This window comes from Phyllostomus hastatus, unplaced genomic scaffold (assembly GCF_019186645.2).
Source record: "Phyllostomus hastatus isolate PE091 unplaced genomic scaffold, TTU_PhHast_1.1 phas_scaffold_78, whole genome shotgun sequence".
In the NCBI taxonomy this organism is placed as follows: Eukaryota; Metazoa; Chordata; class Mammalia; order Chiroptera; family Phyllostomidae; genus Phyllostomus; species Phyllostomus hastatus.
This window is the reverse complement of record NW_025334041.1, coordinates 32,609,084-32,626,891: the sequence shown is the minus strand read 5'-3', so window position 1 is coordinate 32,626,891 and position 17,808 is coordinate 32,609,084. Positions and strand designations below refer to the sequence as shown.

Genomic DNA, 17,808 nt, shown 5'->3' with positions numbered 1-17,808 from the left:
TTTTGTATTTTGGTTATTGCTCTATTTTCTAGAGAGAGAAAATAATTTTCCAGGAAATAAGATCAAACACTAGCTTTTTGAATCAGCCCTTAAATACACAAGAGCATATTCCCAAAACAAATCCTACATTAAATGTTACTTATTAATTTAGATCTCTGCTTGTATAAGAGAACTAAAAGATACAGAATTGGCCCAACAAATAAAAAATAACTGTTTGCTGAATTGTTATGTACCCAGTATTATATTCCACACTGAGAGATTTTAGAGACTCAACTGGAACAAGTAAAAAGCATTTAAAATTTTTTTTATCCTCACCCAAGGACGGTTTTTTCCCCATTGTTTTACTGAGAAACATCAATGTAAGAGAGAAGCAGCTATTGGTTGCTTCCCATATGCCTTTGGAACAGGGATCATACATGCCTGACCAGGGATGGAACCCACAACCTAGGTATGTGCCCTGACTGGGAATTGAACCTGCAGCCTTTCAGTTACAGGATGATGCCCCAACCAACTGAGCTACACTGGCCAGGGCCAAAAGCATTTTTAATTTTTAACATAGACTCTGACCCTTTTGTATCTAAATACAGTTCATAGACCTTAACTGTAGATAACAGGAAAAAATATTATGGTTTAGAGTAGGTGAAGGTATGAAGGAAATTAGAATACACATGGGGAGATAGATAAGATGACCTTAAGGAGCAAGTAGGATAAAAACTAAGGGGAAACTTAAATTATGTGGATCTCTGTCATCAGTACAAGTTTACAATGGGAAGCCAACAGAAAGAAGACATAGTGTAACAGATAAAAAATGTAGGTTTGGTTGATAAAACATTTTTTAAGTGCCTCTGTTCCCCTCATTATTTTAAACTGTTGCCTCCAAGACTGTTGGCAGACATTTGTATGACAAACACACGGCCCATTTCTTACTGTGTAGATCGCTCTTTGCTGAATGACTGCCTGCCTGCAGAACACAGCAGTATCTCACTTGAGGGCCTGTGAACTCTTGGTTTAAAACGAACTCTCTTCACTGATTGCTGACTGCGAGTACTGCCGTTCTGTCCCTAATTTTTCATTGCTGGAAACATGAGTTTAAGCTAAAATAACTTTAGATAGTATAAACTGTTGAACAAAAGCTATTTATTTTTACTAATAACTTCTAGTTTATATTATGTAGTAGTAAATTACGTTACTCTTTCGTATAAAATGATAGATATCTCTGATTCAAGAACAGGATTCCAAAAACATATGAAGAAGTTGGTACTCTTCCCTGAGATTATAAAACAAGAAACTGAAAAATTATCTAAACTTACAGGCACTAAAGGGGTAGAGAAGCAGATGAGAAACCTTAGAATTTCCCATAAACTTGAACATTTGGTTAATTTTGTTGGAAAAGTATAGTTCTTCCTCTTGCCTACAGTTTTCTCAATACATGATTTTTGCAATTTCAGAGGAAGAGTCCCAAAAAATAAAATTAAGAAAATAATCTTGAAACTGTCTTTTTTTTCTTTTCTCTTTTTTCATTTTTGAAAAAAATGTTTTATTGTTTATGCTATTACAAATGTCCCATATTTTCTCCCTTGGCCCACCTCCACCCAGCCCACCCACACTTCCATAGTCAATCCCCACACCATTGTCCATGTCCATGGGTCTTTCATGTATGTTCTTTGACTGATGCCTTCACCTTCTTTTGATCAGTCCCCACCTCCCCTCTCCCCTCTTACAGCTGTCAGTCTATTCAGTGATTCCGTGCCTCTGGTTCTGTTTTGCTAATTAGTTTATGCTGTGCATTAGATTCCTCTTATAGATCGTATGATACTTGTTTTTCACCAACTGAATTATCTTACTTGCATAATAATCTGCAGTTCCATCCATGCTATTGCAAAAGACAGGAATTCCTTCTTTTTTCTGCTGTGTAATACTCCATTGTGTAAATGTACCAGTTTTTTAATCCACTTATCTACTGAGGGGCACTTAGGCTATTTCCAAACCTTGGCTATTGTAAATAGAGCTGCTGTGAACGTAGGGGTACATAAATTCTTTTGAATTGATGTTTCAGGGTTCTTAGGGCATGTTCCCAGCAGTGGAATCACTGGGACAAATGGCAGTTCCATTTTTAATTTTTTGATGAAACTCCATACTGCTTTCCACAGTAGCTGCACCATCTGTATTCCCACCAACAATGCACTAGGGTTCCCTTTTCTCCACATCCTCACCAGCCCTTATTTGTTGATTTATTAATGATAGCCATTTTGGCAGGTGTAATGTGGTATCTCGTTGTGGTTTTAATTTTCATCTCTCTGATGGCTGGTGATGTTGAGCATCTTTTCATATTTCTCTAGGCCCTCTGTATGTCCTCCCAGGAGAAGTGTCTGTTCAGGTCCTATGCCTATTTTTTAATTGGATTGTTTGTCTTACAGCTGTTGAGTTATATGAGTTCTTTATATATTTTGGAGATTAAACCTTTGTCCTATGTATCATTGCAAATATGTTTTCCCATGCAGTCAATACCCTTCTCATTTTGATCATGCTTTCTTTTTTTTCTAATTTAATTTATTCTTCTTTATACAATCTTAATTGTATTTTTTCTATTACCATTTAGTCCCCTTATACCCCCTTCCCCCAAACAAGCAGAAGGTTTTTAATTTGATATAGTCCCATTTGTTTATTTTTTTCCTTTATCTCCCTTGCCCTAGGAGACATATCAGCAAAAATATTGGTATATGAGATATCTGAAATTTTACCATCTATGTTTTTCACTAAGATTTTTATGGTATCATGACTTAATTTTAAGTTTTTTATCCATTTTGAGTTTATTCTGGTGTATGCTATAAATTGGCAGCCTAGTTCTTGTACACAGTAAATTGCATGTACCACACACCATTTATTGAAGAGACTGTCTTTACTCCATTGTATGCTCGTGTCCCCTTTGTCAAATATGTATTGGCCATAGAGATGTGGATTTATTTCTGGACTTTCTATTCTGTTCCATTGAGCTAGGTGTCTGTTCTTATGTCAGTACTAGACTGTTTTGATTACAGTGGCCTTGTAGTATAGTTTGATTTCAGCTATTGTGATCCTTCCAACTTTGTTCTTCTTTCTTGGGATTGCTGAGGCTGTTCAGGGTCTTTGGTTCCATGTAAATTTTTGAAATATTTATTCTAGATCTGTTAAATATTCCATTGGTATTTTAATAGGAATTGCATTGAATCTATAGAATACTTTGGGGAGTATGGACATTTTAATGATGCTAATTCTTCTATCCATGAACACGGTATATGCTTCCATTTATTTGTACCTTCCTCAATTTCTTTCCTCCGTATACTATGAAGTTCTGAGTATAGGTCTTTTGCCTCCTTGGTTAAATTTATTCCTAGGTCCTTTTTTGTTATTGTAACTATAGTAAATGGGATTTTTACTTAGTTTTTCTTTCTGATAGTTCATTTTGGTATACAAAATTGCCATTGATTTCTGAATATTGACTTTGTATACTGCTACTTTGCCAAATTCTCTTATTTGATCAGGTAGTTTTTTGGTGAAGCCTATAGGGTTTTCTGTGTACAATGTCATGTCATCTGTAAATTATGACACTTTTACTTCCTCCTTTCCAATTTGGAAGCCTTTTATTTCTTCTTCTTATCTGATCACTATGGCTAGGACTTCCAGTACTATGTTGAATATGAGTGTTAAAAACAAACACCCTTGTTTTGTTCCTGATCTTAATGGAAATGCTTTTAGTTTTTGTTCATTAGGGATGATGTTGGCAGTTGGTTTTTTGTATGTGTCCTTTATTATGTTGAGATGTGCTCCCTCTATTTTCACTTTGCTGAGTGTTCTTATCATAAATAGGTGCTGGAATTTATAAAAAGCTTTTTCAGCATCTATTGATATGATCATGTGATTTTTGTCTTTCATTTTGTTTTTGTGATCTATCACATTTATTGATTTGTGAATATTGTATCATTCTTGCATCACTGGAATAAATCTCACTTGATCACAAAGTATGGTCTTTTTAATATATTGCTGGATGTGGTTTGCTATTATTTTGTTGAGGACTTTAGCATCTAAGTTCATCAGAGATACTGGCCTGCAATTTTCTTTCCTTGTTGTGTCTTTACCTGGTTTTGGGATTAGGATGATACTGGCCTCATAAAAAGAGTTTGGAAGTCTCCCCTCTTTTTGAATTTTTGGAATAGTTTGAGAAGGGTAGGTATTAATTCTTCTTTGAATGATTAGTAAAATTCACCTGCAAAGCCATCTGGTCCAGGGCTTTTGTGTGCCAGGAGTTTTTTGATTATTGCTTCAATTTGCTAGTTGTTATCAGTCTATTCAGGTTTTCTGCTTCTTCCTGATTCGGTTTTGGAAGATTATATGTTTCTAGAAATTTATTCACTTCATCCAGGTAGTCCAGTTTCCTGGTATATAGTTGTTCATAGCAATTTCTTATAATCTTTTATATTTCAGTGGTATCCGTTGTAATTTCTCCTTTTCATTTCTGATTTTATCTAGCTCCTCTCTTTTTATCTTGATGATTCTGGTTAATGGTTTGTCAATCTTTTTAAAGAACCAGCTCCTGGATTCATTAGTCCTTTGAATTGTTTTTGTTGTTGTTGTTGTTGTTTGTTTGGTCTCTGTATCATTTAATTCTGCTCTGTCCTTAATTATTTTCTTCCTTGTACTCTAGGATTTGTTTGTTTTTGATCCTCTAGTTCTTGTAGATGTAGGGTTGGGTTATTTATTTGAAATTTTTCTATCTTCTTTAGGTAGATCTATATTGCTATGAACTTCCCTACCAGGACTGCCTTTGCTGTGTCCCATAGGTTTTGGGTTGTTGTGTGTTCATTTTCATTTGTTTCCAGATACTTTCTGATTTCTTCCTTGATCTCATTGTTAACCTGTTCATTATTTAATAACATGTTATTCAGCCTAGATGTATTTGAGTGTTTTAGAGTTTTTTCCTTGAGGTGGTTTCTAGTTTCAAGACGTTGTGATCTACGAAGATGCTTAATATGATTTCAATGTTCTTGAATTTGTTGAGGCTTGTTTTGTGTCCTACCATGTGGTCTCTCGTTGAAGATGATCCATATGCATTGAGAAAAATGTATATTTTGCTCCTTTGGGGTGAAATATTCTGTAAATATCAATTCTTTTTTATGGCTGAGTAGTATTCTATTATGTAAAGGTACCACACTTTTTTTATCCACTCATCTGCTTATGGGCACTTGGGCTGCTTCCAAATTTTGGGTATTATAAATAATGCTGCATTGATTTTCTGATGAGAATTTTTTTTAAGATTTTATTTATTTTCAGAGAGAGGGGAAGTGAGAGAGAAACATCAAGGTGTGGTTGCCTCCTATGTGCCCCCAACTGAGGACCTGGCCGGCAGCTCAGGCAGGAGACCTGGCTGGGAGTCAAACAAGTGACCCCTTGGCTCACAGGCTGGCACTAAATCTACTGAACCACACCAGCCAGGGCTGATGACGATATTCTTAATGATCATATTACTAACACTTTATGCTTAAATTTTCAAATAAATTTATGACAGTGTTATTAAATAGTATTCATTTATCTTTCTGTCAGGTGATTTAATGAAAATACCAAGTTCTGAATTGAGGATACAAATTTGTAAGTGTATTGTTGACTTTTATCATGCAGAACCACCAAAGAAGCGTATTACAGGTAAAATTTTCAATGGTCTTTTAATAATAACTTATGTTTTTATAAAACAGAATAATCTGTCCCATTTCTCTTTGAACTTGGAAAGAGAGTAGGATCATAAATGCACCATCTCAAAAACAAAGGTTTTTTTTTTGTCATCTCAAGCTCTTAGGTCTTTCTAAACAAGTAATTATATGTATATATTTTTTCATTTTAGATTTGCATGCTATTTTTATTCTAGTGCTAAATATTTATGATATAATGTTAAAGTCATACCCAAATTAGTTTAATTGTACTTATTTCTATTAGTCAATGTAATAATGTTGGTAATATTATTTATTATTCTCTAACATAATTATTTATAATATCAGTCCCACCCAAATAGATGTTACGGTCTTAATAATAACATTCTCCATCATGTTTGGGAAAACAATTCTGTATATTACAGCTAAGAGATCTTAATATACGATGATGAAGTGAATTGTACTGATGTGGATGATATTAAGGCAAAGGGCACTTGCACTGTAAAACACACTTCCTTCCTTCATAGTTTCTGTGATTTATAATCAACCTAGGAATGGAGAGAGGATATAAATCATATTCTTTAAGTTACGTGTTTTTTAAGATAGCTGGAAAAAAACTCTGTGATAGAAAAGAAAGATTATTTACATGACTAGGGAAAAATGGGAGGTCTTCTGAAGTAAGAAATGAATAGGAGATTATTAAATGCCAAATTTGAACTACTGATGAGATAGACAAATGGAAATATTTCCTAGATAGTGGACATATGTAGTAGATAGGGAACAGAGACCAGAGATACAGGTTTGAAATTCAACCAGAGATGAAAATTGAAGCTGTCAGTAAGGTTGCATTCTCTAGGAAAGAGCACGGGAGCAAGAATAACACCCTGGAGTGTGCCCATACTGAAATTTGGGGGAGAAAATTATCCAAGGAAGTTGGCAGTGAAGGGATCTTTAAAGAGGAGGAAGAAAACCCTAACAGTTGCCATGTCTGGTGTGCCAGTGAATGACGTGTGCTTTGATGAAGGAGGAAGGGGCCTCAGTGGCAAATACTGCAGAGGCTTCTATAATCGAGGAATGAAAAGGCCAAGCTAACGTGCTGTCTGGGAAGTTAAAGTTAATCTTTGTCAGATTGTTGCCCTAAAGTGGTCAGGGCAGATGTAGGGTTAAAGAATGAGAGTACTGTGAGAGTGGAGGCGGTGGGAGTGAGAGAGTAAAGGCAGTGAATGCAGACTTATACAGGGTCCGGCCAAATAATGCCCCTTTTTCAGTACAAAATCATAAGCATGTAATTCTGTAACATAACAGTACCACACTCAAGCACACCATAATACATTTTAGGTGAAATATTCAAATTAAAACTATATACATTATACCCATATTACTACCCTACCAATCACACTCAAGCAGGCATTACTTTTGCTGGACCCTATATTTTAAGATCAAATGGTGAAAGAAAAGAAGCAAGATGGAGAACAGCTTAAATGGTAGCAAGATCAAAGAAAATATTTAGGTTATGTTGTTGTTTTTAATTTATTTAAAATGAAGTTTGTAGAATAAGAAGCTAGTAAATAGGAAATTCCCAAAGAAAGCAGGAGAGGATGGAAAGAACAAAAGCTTAGGGTTAGCCTTGGTGTAAGATACATACACCCTTTTTTAAGAATGAAAAGGAGATAAATGATATATGAGATACAAAAGAGGAGTGAAGGTACCAAGAAGTGAGCTTGAGCTTAATTTGATCAGGCTCTGAAAATTAGGAGTCTTAAGCAATGCTCTCGTGGTCACGCAGTTGATTTTAAGTAATGGGCATGGATGGATATCTGGGACCACAGCTGAAAAGTCCTCAAGAGAGCAATTGTAACAGATATAGCCCTGGAGATAGGAATCAAGTCTAGGAGCCTTAGTCTTATTATGTCTTCTTATAGAATTGTAAACTCAACAGACAGATACAGTAAATATAAACTATACATATAGACTATTATTCAAATAAAAATCATGTTTTGGAACAATATGTTGCAGAATGGGAAAAAGCTTACAATAAAATGCTTAATGGTTGCAGATTATAAAATTCTGCATATATGTAGTATACTGTTAAAGTAATATGCATACATTAATATGAGCAGAAAATAGACCAAAGTGTTAATGTTGTTATCTCTGGATGGTAATAGTCCAGGCAATTTTTGTTTTCCTCTTTGTACTTCTTAAATGCTTAAAAAAATACCTTTTTAAAATGCCAAACCCATCATAGGAAGAGACAGGGCCTTGTCCAGGATCAGACCTCAAATTCAGAAAGATAACCAGACAGGCATCTCAGAACTTTAGTGAGAAATCTAGTTGGTCTCAAAAGTCTAGAAGTCAGGGAGGTAGACGAGGGATATCAGAAAATAGCTGCACCTCAGGTGAGTGAGCATCCTGTGATGTTCATTTAATCTTGTTAGGTGTAGTTGGACAGGCACCTGTGCAACTGTGTCAGAAGGAGCGACACTATTCTCATGAAAGCTAAGGCAGAAGAAAAAATTTTTTAAATTTCATTTTTGTTTGATTTTATTTTTTCAGTTACAGTTGACATTCAGTATTAAATTAGTTTTAGGTTTATAACATTGTAGACATTTATATAATTTACAGAGTGATCCCCCACTAAGCCTAGAACCTACCTGGCATCCGCTCATACACAGCTATTGCAATATTATTGACTATATTCCCTATGATGTACTTACATCCCCATGACTATTTTATAACTACCAATTTGTTGTTCTTTTTTAAAAAAATTATCGGGGTGACACTGGTTAACAAAATTATACAGATTTCAGGTGCACAATTCTACAGTACATCATCTGTACACTGTACTGTGTGTTCACCACCCCAAGTCAAGTCTCCTTCCATCACCATTGATCTCCCAGTACCCTCCTCCATTTTCCCCCTCCCCCAGCAGAAGGAAATTCTTATAGGACACGTCACCAAGAATCAAACTTCCCTAAAATACCATATTTATTAGCACTTATCACAACAGCATTACATTTTTTATCCCTCATTTCATTGCCAGCATCACGTAATTGCCATCTCTTGAAAGCACTGAAGTAATGCATTGACTTGAATAGTGAAAACATTCCATGTTTGTAATCATGGCATTTTTCTTTATGGACAGGCATATCTACGGCAAATAAGAAATAGTGTTCTCTTTTAGAATTTAAAGTGTGCCCCCAAATTTGTGGTCCTGTTTTAAATGTTACACCAAGAATCAGCAAACTATGGACTACAAGCCAAAACTGGCCCACTCTGAATAAAGTTTTACTGGAACACAACCATATCCATTTATTTTTATATTGTTTATGCCTGTTTTCAAGCAGAGTTGAGTATTTGTGACAGAATCCTTATGATCTATAAGGCCTGAAATAATACCTGGCCCTTTGTAGTAAAAGTTTGCCTATCCCTGTGCTAAAACATTTTAAAATGTCATATACTTTTTAACAGTTTTGTTTTGTTGCTGCTGTTTAATGATCAATTACTCATTCCTTTGTCTTAATGTAGATGATTACTGTGTGAAATAACTGTACCTATTTATTAACTAATTGTTGTTAGGTTACCAGCAAGCTAGCTCAACATATAAAATTCAAATGGCTGAAGTCGGAGGATTGGCAAAAATGATGGTTCAGTCATTGGCCTTGCTTGAAAATCAACTCGTTGAGAAACTTTGGGTACTTAAAGCTCTGCAACATCTCTCAACTTCTGGTTTGTATATTATTCAATTCAAACTTTTTATTCTAAACCTGTTTTGTTTCTATCTAATAATGTCATAACTGTAACATAAACAACTTATAAATTGATTTTCAGAAGTTAATTGTACTTTAATGATGAAAGCACAAGCCGCCAGTGGCATCTGTGTTCACCTCAATGACCCAGATCCCTCCGGACAGCTCCTCTTTCGTTCATCAGAAATACTTTGGAACTTACTGGAAAAATCGTCAAAAGAAGAGATTGTACAACAGCTTAGTAACTTGGAATGTTTGCTGTAAGTATTTGTGGTTAGCTAGGAATGTTTTTTAACCTTGTGACGTGACTAACATTTTTTGCCTTATGATATTACTAACATTGTCATTTGACTTTGTGTTCCAGTAGGCTTTTAATTCTTGTAATGGCTGTGTTTTAGGACATCTTGTTCATGCCATAGTTTACATTATTGCACAATAAGAAGCCACTTTTTTTCTATGTAGAAGGCATTTAGAGTAGCTTGTTAACAAAACTAAATTATGTCTTTGAATATTTATAAAGTAAAATTAGCATTTACAAGAACTCATTTTTATTCAGTAAATGTATTTTTGAATACTTACTATCTTCTAGTTACTGCAATAAGCATTAGCAATAATATGAGTAAGCCTTTAAGTGACTTATTCATTTATTCATCAAGTAATTGTCTGCTCTGTGCCAAGTTCTATACTAGGCCGTAGAAGACAATTGAAAACAGTACAAATAGGTCTCTGCTTTCATGGAATTTGTATTGTGTTAGGAGAGATGGACAAGTAGTAAATAGGCAACTAACTGCAAGTGTACCAAATGTTATGAAAGAGATTATCTTAAGGTGCTACCTGTTTTCCAGAAGAGGGTGAATCAGTACATTGTTGTTTCCAAGTGACTGAACACCCAACCCGACTGATCTAAGCAATTATAGGAAATTTATGGGTGAATATTACTGTGAAGTCAAGGATCAAACTGGTTTCATGTGCAGCTGTGTTCAAGGCTTAGCAAATATTGGGACTTGGGTCCTCTTCTCTCTTTTCTGTCTTCACTGTGTTGGCTTTATTCACAAGCTCCACCTGGTGAGACCTAAGAAGGCTAGGTTCACAACATCATAACCCCATATCAAGAAGGAGAAAGAGCTTGCTTTCTGAAATCACAAAGAAAACTCTTTGAACTGAGTCCCTGTTGGCCCTGAGCATTCAGAGTTGGCCATATGCCCATTCCAGAGTGAATTACTGAAGGCAGTTGATAAGACCAAAAGTGACGACGAAAGGGTGAAGCCTAAATAAACATAAGGGTACTGTTGTCACAAGAAAGGCAAGTCGATTCTAGGAAGTAAAGCCACAAATGCCCATTGGACAGGGAACCTGGAGAGTTAGTAAGTGCCTCCTGATGAACCCTAATCTGGTATCTGAATGATAAGTATGAATTGGCAACACAGAAGAGTTCTGCATGCAAAGAGCATCCTAGATAGGGGAAGAGAAGTGAAAATAGAATTTAGCAAAATCAAAAAACTGAAAGAAATTCAATATGGTGAGAACAGAAAGTACAGGGTACAATAGTGAGAGAAGCAGCTAACAGTGTTACTAGGGACAATATACCATGAAAAGCCTGATAAGCTTTGGTAAGAAGGTAGGGCTTTATGCTAAGAACAAAGAAAAGCCTTTAAGTAGCTTTAAAAAGGGAAATGATGTGATTGAATCTTTATTTTAGAGCACTTTGACCACTATGCCTAAATTGGATTGATGGATTCTCACTACAGTGAATTAGAGGCAGATTTAAAAATACAGAAAAGATTAGTAATATTTTGAAATTAATAATGTAAAAGGGAGATTTTATTGATAGAGACACAAGTATTTCCATAGAATATGGTTCTAAAAGTATGATTTTATCTTCCAGGGCTTTAAAGGAAGCATTTAAACATCTGTTTATGAGAGGTTTTAGTCATTACGATCGTCAGCTCAGAAACGATATATTAGTGATCACTACAATTATAGCTCAAAATCCTGAAGCACCAATGATAGTAAGTATGAACAAATTGTACTAATTTAAATTGTGGGCATGGGGGGAAGGAGCACTTGACTGTGTCATAATATGAATGTACTTTGCTGTGATGCCAAGTTATGTTGTAATGTAGAGATGGCCCCAGCATCGTCACCCTCTGCCAGCTCTTCTTCCTGTTGCCTTTGGAAACTCGAGGTCCTCGTGTTTTATCATTTATTCACATATTTACCATTTGTGATGTGTTTCTTTCCTTCCTGATGATATGAAGTTTTATCTGGTATCATTTCACCTTCACCTAAAGAACTTCCTGTACTATTTTTTGTGATGCAGATCTGCTGGCTGCTGGCAAACATATTCTTTCTGTTTCTTTTATCTGAAAATATCTTTAATTCACCTTAGTTCTTGAAATCTATGTTCTCAGAATACAGAATTCTAGGTTAAAGTTTTTCTCGTTCAGCACTTTAAAAACATTGTTCCACTGTCTTTTGGCCTCCATTGTTTCTGATAAGAAGTATTCATTATTTCAAATTGTTATTCCCATGTACAATGTATCATTTTGTTTTGTGGCTGTTTTTCAAGATTTTCACTCTATCTTTGGTTTTTAGCAGTTTTACTATGATAAGCCAAGATGTAATTTTCTTTGTATTTGTCCTTCTTGAGGTTCATAGAACTTCCTGAAAATGTAAATTTATGTATTTCACTAAAATTGAAGAATTTTTGGCCATTATTCTTCAATTGTTTCCAACCACAATCTCCTCATTTAGAACTCCTGATTACATGTATGATTCACCTTTTTTGAATATTGTCCCACAGGTTTGTGAAGCTCCATTTACTTTTTTCAATCATTTTTCTCTTTATTCTTAAGATTGGATAGTTGACATTGGTCTGTGTATTTAAATTCACTGAGTTTTTTCTTTTGGTCACCTCCATTCTGCTGCTAATCCCATCCAATACATTTTTTTATTTCAGATGTTACATTTTTCAGTTTTAGAATTTCTTTTGGTTCCTTTTTGTAGTTTCTTGGCTGAGAGTTGCTGTCTTTCCATTCATTATGAGCATCTGGTATAGTCCTCCAAAAAGCATTGTTTTCAGCTAATAAGCATTCAGTTTGACTATATTCATCCCAGTGGTAAATGGCAGCTCAAATCTCAGTTCACTTCTTTCAGTCTCATGTGGGACGCTTGAGTAGACCCCGCCCTTGCGTGTTTCAGGCCTCAGCCAGAGACTGAGGGATTTTATCCACAGAATTTGGAATTCCCTTCCTCTGGCTCTCTCCTGTATGGGATTTCTCCCATCACTTCCCCATAGCAGTGGTTACCCTGTGATTGCTTCTGTCATCTGGTTCTTCAAGCCGCTAAGACACAAGTTTACCCTTAGACACAGCATCCCCTTGAGGTGCCTGGGCTTATCTTCAAAGACATTTAGTTTTTAAATGAAAACTCATTCATAGCCACTTCCTTCCTCAGCGTCCTGACTCCCCTCCAGTATCTGCTTGGTTTGAGCAGAAAGTTGTTTTTATATTTTGTTCAGAATTTATAATTGTTACCTGCAGGAGGGTTTCTCATAGAAGCTTCTCAGCTGTATCTGAAGCTGAGCTTCCCCGTATTTTATAATGTAAAAGTTATTGGATGATTGACATGCTAGAGTAGAGACCTTTGCCAACAGTGTTCACATATCAGCCACATACTTTTAGAAAGTCTTACTTTCTAAGTCTTACTTAAAGGAAATTTGGTAGTGAAGGCCTCAACCCCATGTTAATGGGCATCGAGTTGTTCCAACATAAGAGAACAGTTATAGGGTTCATACCAGGAGATGGGGAAATAGTCTTACATGGCTTCCTCATCAAGGCTACAATGTGTGTGTGTTTCTCTGGAAGCCCTGTCGGTCAGGACGTTCTCATTACTATCCTTGTAAACATTCAGGTGAACTCCCTGAATGTGAGTCAAAGGAATAACATCTTCACATTTTAATGAAACATCGTTACTGTAAGTAGTGAGTATAGAAAGCACTAAGCTCAAAGGTCCAGGGTTTGCCCCTGTAAGTTCTACCTAATATACAAAATCCAATCAGGACATCTCTGCCAGGAATGAGTTCCCTCACAGCAAAATGTTTGCAATTTTGGTCTTTCTTCAGGTCTCTTCATGTTAAGTAGGAACTGTTCTGTTATCTCTTGACTACCCTTTTGACAAAATGAGAGTGATTTGGTTTGGAGTGGGGAACAGGGTTGTTAAGAAGAAAAGCTGTTGAAAATAACTACTTTCTTTCCTTCTTGTGTCACTTGAAGGTATAAATAATGACATAAGTAACTTGTAATGTTAATGTATTTTGGGTTCTCAATCAATTTTAAATAGCTTCTTATAAAATAGTCTCCAATAATATATTTCTAAAATATTTCTTAGAACCTACAGAAGTAAGTTAATATTAAATAAATTACAAGTTTATATTCTTTTATTTTCTTGCTTTCATCCCTTCCTATTATTAGTGCTTTATGATTTCAGATGAATGACAAGGGGAATCGGGTAAAGATACTTAAATACTAGGTAAATATGGGCATCTCTAACTTGAATTTCCCCTAATTAATTTATCCCTCTGTTTGTTTTATGTATTTACATTAGGAATGTGGCTTTACCAGGGAGTTGATACTATTTGCAACCTTTAATGAAGGTAAAAATCATAACACTTTCAACTTACAATTAGCTTGATGAGTTTTATATGTCATATTGGCTTTTATTTTACTCTTTTTTTCTTTTTCTCCTCACAGTTAAAAGTCAAAATCCTTTGGTAAAAGGTCTTAAGCTTTCTAATTCCTATGAAGATTTTGAGTTGAAAAAATTACTATTCAATCTAATTGTGATCTTATGTAAAGATTTACCTACTCTACAGGTAAAGAGTGATCAAAACAAAAATTTAAATGGTCTCACTTTGCAGTATAACCTTCTATAAGTCATGGCTTCACGTCTTTCATCAGCCCATATGTTTTTATCATAAAGAGTAACAAACTGTTATTGGCTGGAATTTCACCTTTTTAAAATTTTCTTTGCTGATCTGTATATAAATAGTGAATGTACCCAAATTTAAACCTCGGAAACCAAAGAAAAGCAAGAGAACCTTAGAGATTTATTTGTGTATTTAGATCTTCTCAGTAAGAGAACGCAGATGAAGGAAGACCCAGGTGGGCGCAGTCAGCCCAGCAGTCCGCCTCTGACCGTGGTAGCCCGGGCTGTGTCGCTGGGGGAAAGCTGACCTCCGCTCCCAGTCTCAAACCCTCCTGAGCTGCCTATTCTCTACACCAGCCTAATGTCCTTATGTTTTTTTTTAATTACCCATAAATGTATCTTAATACTTTATACATATCGGCATGATGTAATTTGAAGAACATTGGAACTGAACTTGACTTCAGTCTTGTTAACCTACTAGCTATTGGCCTTGGCCAAATGACCCCAGCGTTCTGAGGCTCAGTTCCTCCTCCTGTGGAAGGAAGGCTGTGATACATCTGCCCTCCTCACAAGGCTGTTGTCAGATGGATTCATGGGATACAGATGAAGGCTTCATAAACTGTAAAGTGACAAAAAACGTACTGCTAACAATTACATTCGTTTAGTTATTTTCTGTGTTAAGTGAAATTTCATTTTAGTCCTAAAACTCTTTCAAGCTCCAGGGTTTACCATGAAAAAGAACTGGGAATCAATCCTGTCAATATTGTTAATGATGACAGACAGGCAGTTTACCACGGGGGTTCAGGCTTCAGTCAGATGCACATCAGTGCTGTTACTTTCCAGCTGTGTGATCTCGAACAGGTTGTTTAGTTTCTCTGAGTTCCACGTATCTGCACTTCCAAGTGCATAGAACAGCTACCTTATGGAATTATTATGAGGATTAAAAGAGTTCAGAAATGTCTTGGTACTGCGACTTTGAGAAATATATATACTAAAAAATGCTCAGAAAAAGAAAAAATGGTTATAACTTTATTAGTTATATCAAATGTATATACACTCCGTACAACCTAAGAATATTTTCTGAAATGCGGGATAGAAAATATTTGATAAAACATGGCTTATTATAGTGGAGTATTACATAATGATAAAAACGGTAGATATAAAGACAATTAATAAAATTTACACTACAATTTATAAGTCAAAGGTACAAAGACTGTGGTGAGCTTCTTAAAGCACTGTGCGTGCAGTGGAATCAACTGATATTTTTTTTTTATGTCTTATACTGGTGACCCAGTAATAGTAGTAATAATGAATATGTGTCCTGTTATCTGCAATTCACAGAGTATTTCAAAAACATTATCCACTTAATACTTATAGTAATGCTAGAACTACTTGTTATCCTTATTCCTATCTTCTCAGTTCTAAATCTTGTATTCTTTCTGTGTGGACTAGTAGAAAATTTAGGAAAATTCATAGAAATTATTGTGAAAGTCTGTATAAAATAATGCCAAATGAAAAGAAAATTGAATAGAATATAGCACATGGCGTGCTGCTGTCTTGTGCACCACAGATATGTATCAGTGAGAATCAGCTATATATTAACTTAATTTTCATAAATAGTTCTGCATTTTTGTTTTATTTTTATTGAAGTCACAGATTCAATATGACTGATATTCTAGGCATGTAATTAAACATGGCTTATGATCTGACTGGCATTCATTGGATGGACAGAATATTTGTATAGTTATATTTTGTGTGCTTAAAGATTAGCCATAGTTATTACTTCAAACAAAATGGATTTTTATAGTATTCAGTTGAGTCTGTAAAATGTTTCCTTTATAAAAAGAGGGAGGGAAGAAAAAAATGCCAGCAGTTTATTTGTCTCAAATTTTCTATTCCTGTGGTTCTATTGTAAGGAAGAACTAAACCATATTAGACAAAAAATTCATATTTTATAATATTATTGTCAGCTAGAGAGTACACATCCCAGTAAAAGGATACCAGCTGACTATTGTTATTATTGAGTTTTTGCAGGGTTTTTTTATTTTTTGCTTTTTGGGTAGTTAACGTAGGTTGAGATCTTTAGGAAGGAAATACTTTGAAATTATTATGAATAAAAAATCAAAATAAAAAAATTTAATTTTTTTAGATTAAATAAAACTGTTTTATTTATGTTTCTGACAAAGTACTTTTTGCCCCTTTCTCATAGCTACTAATCGATGGCAGAGTGGTTTTGGCCTTGTTTACCTATGTGAAAAAGCCCGAGAAACACAAAATAACTGAATGGTCTGCAGCACAGAGTGAAGAATTGCAACTGCATGCCATTGCCACTTTGTCGTCAGTGGCTCCATTATTGATAGAAGAGTACATGTCATGCCAGGGCAATGCCCGAATCCTGGCATTTCTGGAATGGTGTGAGAGTGAAGGTGAGTGTCCTCCAGAGAGTCCTGTCAAAGTTTAATCTGCATATTTCAACTGAATTCTCAATATATGCATAGGAAAAGTTATAAAATTATGGCAAAGAGAAATAAAAATATAATTTTTTGATTTTTTAAGAAAAAAACAATCTGAGATTTCATTTAAAACCAGGCATTAGTGAAAGTCATAACTATAGTTGATGTACAACTCTCAGTAAAAGAAAAATCTGACATAAAATCTGACTTAAAGTTTTATATTATCAGTCCTATCCAACAATTATACAATACTAAGCCCTGCAATATGTTAAATGTTCATTCAACAAATATTTACTGATGCCTGCTAAGTACCAGATACTGTTTTAGCTGCTAAAGATACGTTTATGTTCAAAATAAATAAAATCTCTACTTTCATGTAGCTTGAAACCCAGATCTCTAGTCCAAAGTTAACGGTTGCACATGAGGTCTACCACATTAGTAGAGCCTTCATTTGCTGCCTGTTTTATTCCAATTCCCATAATTCTTAGAAAGGAAATAAGATAACCATTCTTCTTGAAAACAATCTATAAGGATACTACATTCTTTTCTGGTAGTAACTTTGCTCTAGAAATAATTTTATATGGCACATTTTCTTTAGATCAGTAATATCACTCATTTCATCCATGAGGAAGTAAAGATATTACAGCTTTTTTTTCTCTAGTTTCTAATATGCTGCAATACTAAGTTTAGTCTTGTTAAAGAAAATAATTCTTCCGTCTATTCTTGATATTTATGATTACAGAAGACTATATCATTATAACATTATTTATGTTACAAAAGAATATAAGGCAAAGAGGAAATGCTGCCTAACAAGAGAAGACTGACAGCTAACAGTTACTGAGTGTATTCTATGTGATGGGCCCTAAGCACCTAACAAGTATTATTCATTTAATCTTCACAAAAATCTAGGACTTACAGGTACTCTGATTATTCCTGTTTATCAGATGATTGTAAATCAGTACGAGAAGTTAAATAATTTGTTCCCAGCTACATGGTAAGTGGCAG

At 35.0% G+C, this 17,808-nt stretch overlaps 1 protein-coding gene across 2 annotated transcripts in view; it reads left to right on the top strand.

Annotated features, from left to right (window-relative positions):
• The window catches only part of CFAP69 (cilia and flagella associated protein 69), a 72,985-nt gene that overhangs the window by 23,579 nt on the left and 31,598 nt on the right, over nucleotides 1–17,808 (top strand). For both annotated transcript variants that reach the window (XM_045828024.1, XM_045828023.1), the window contains exons 6-12: nucleotides 5,578–5,676; nucleotides 9,255–9,404; nucleotides 9,507–9,684; nucleotides 11,310–11,433; nucleotides 14,030–14,078; nucleotides 14,176–14,297; nucleotides 16,560–16,776. In XM_045828024.1, the coding sequence (XP_045683980.1) occupies nucleotides 5,578–5,676; nucleotides 9,255–9,404; nucleotides 9,507–9,684; nucleotides 11,310–11,433; nucleotides 14,030–14,078; nucleotides 14,176–14,297; nucleotides 16,560–16,776 (939 nt within the window). The remainder of the gene's footprint in view (nucleotides 1–5,577; nucleotides 5,677–9,254; nucleotides 9,405–9,506; nucleotides 9,685–11,309; nucleotides 11,434–14,029; nucleotides 14,079–14,175; nucleotides 14,298–16,559; nucleotides 16,777–17,808) is intronic.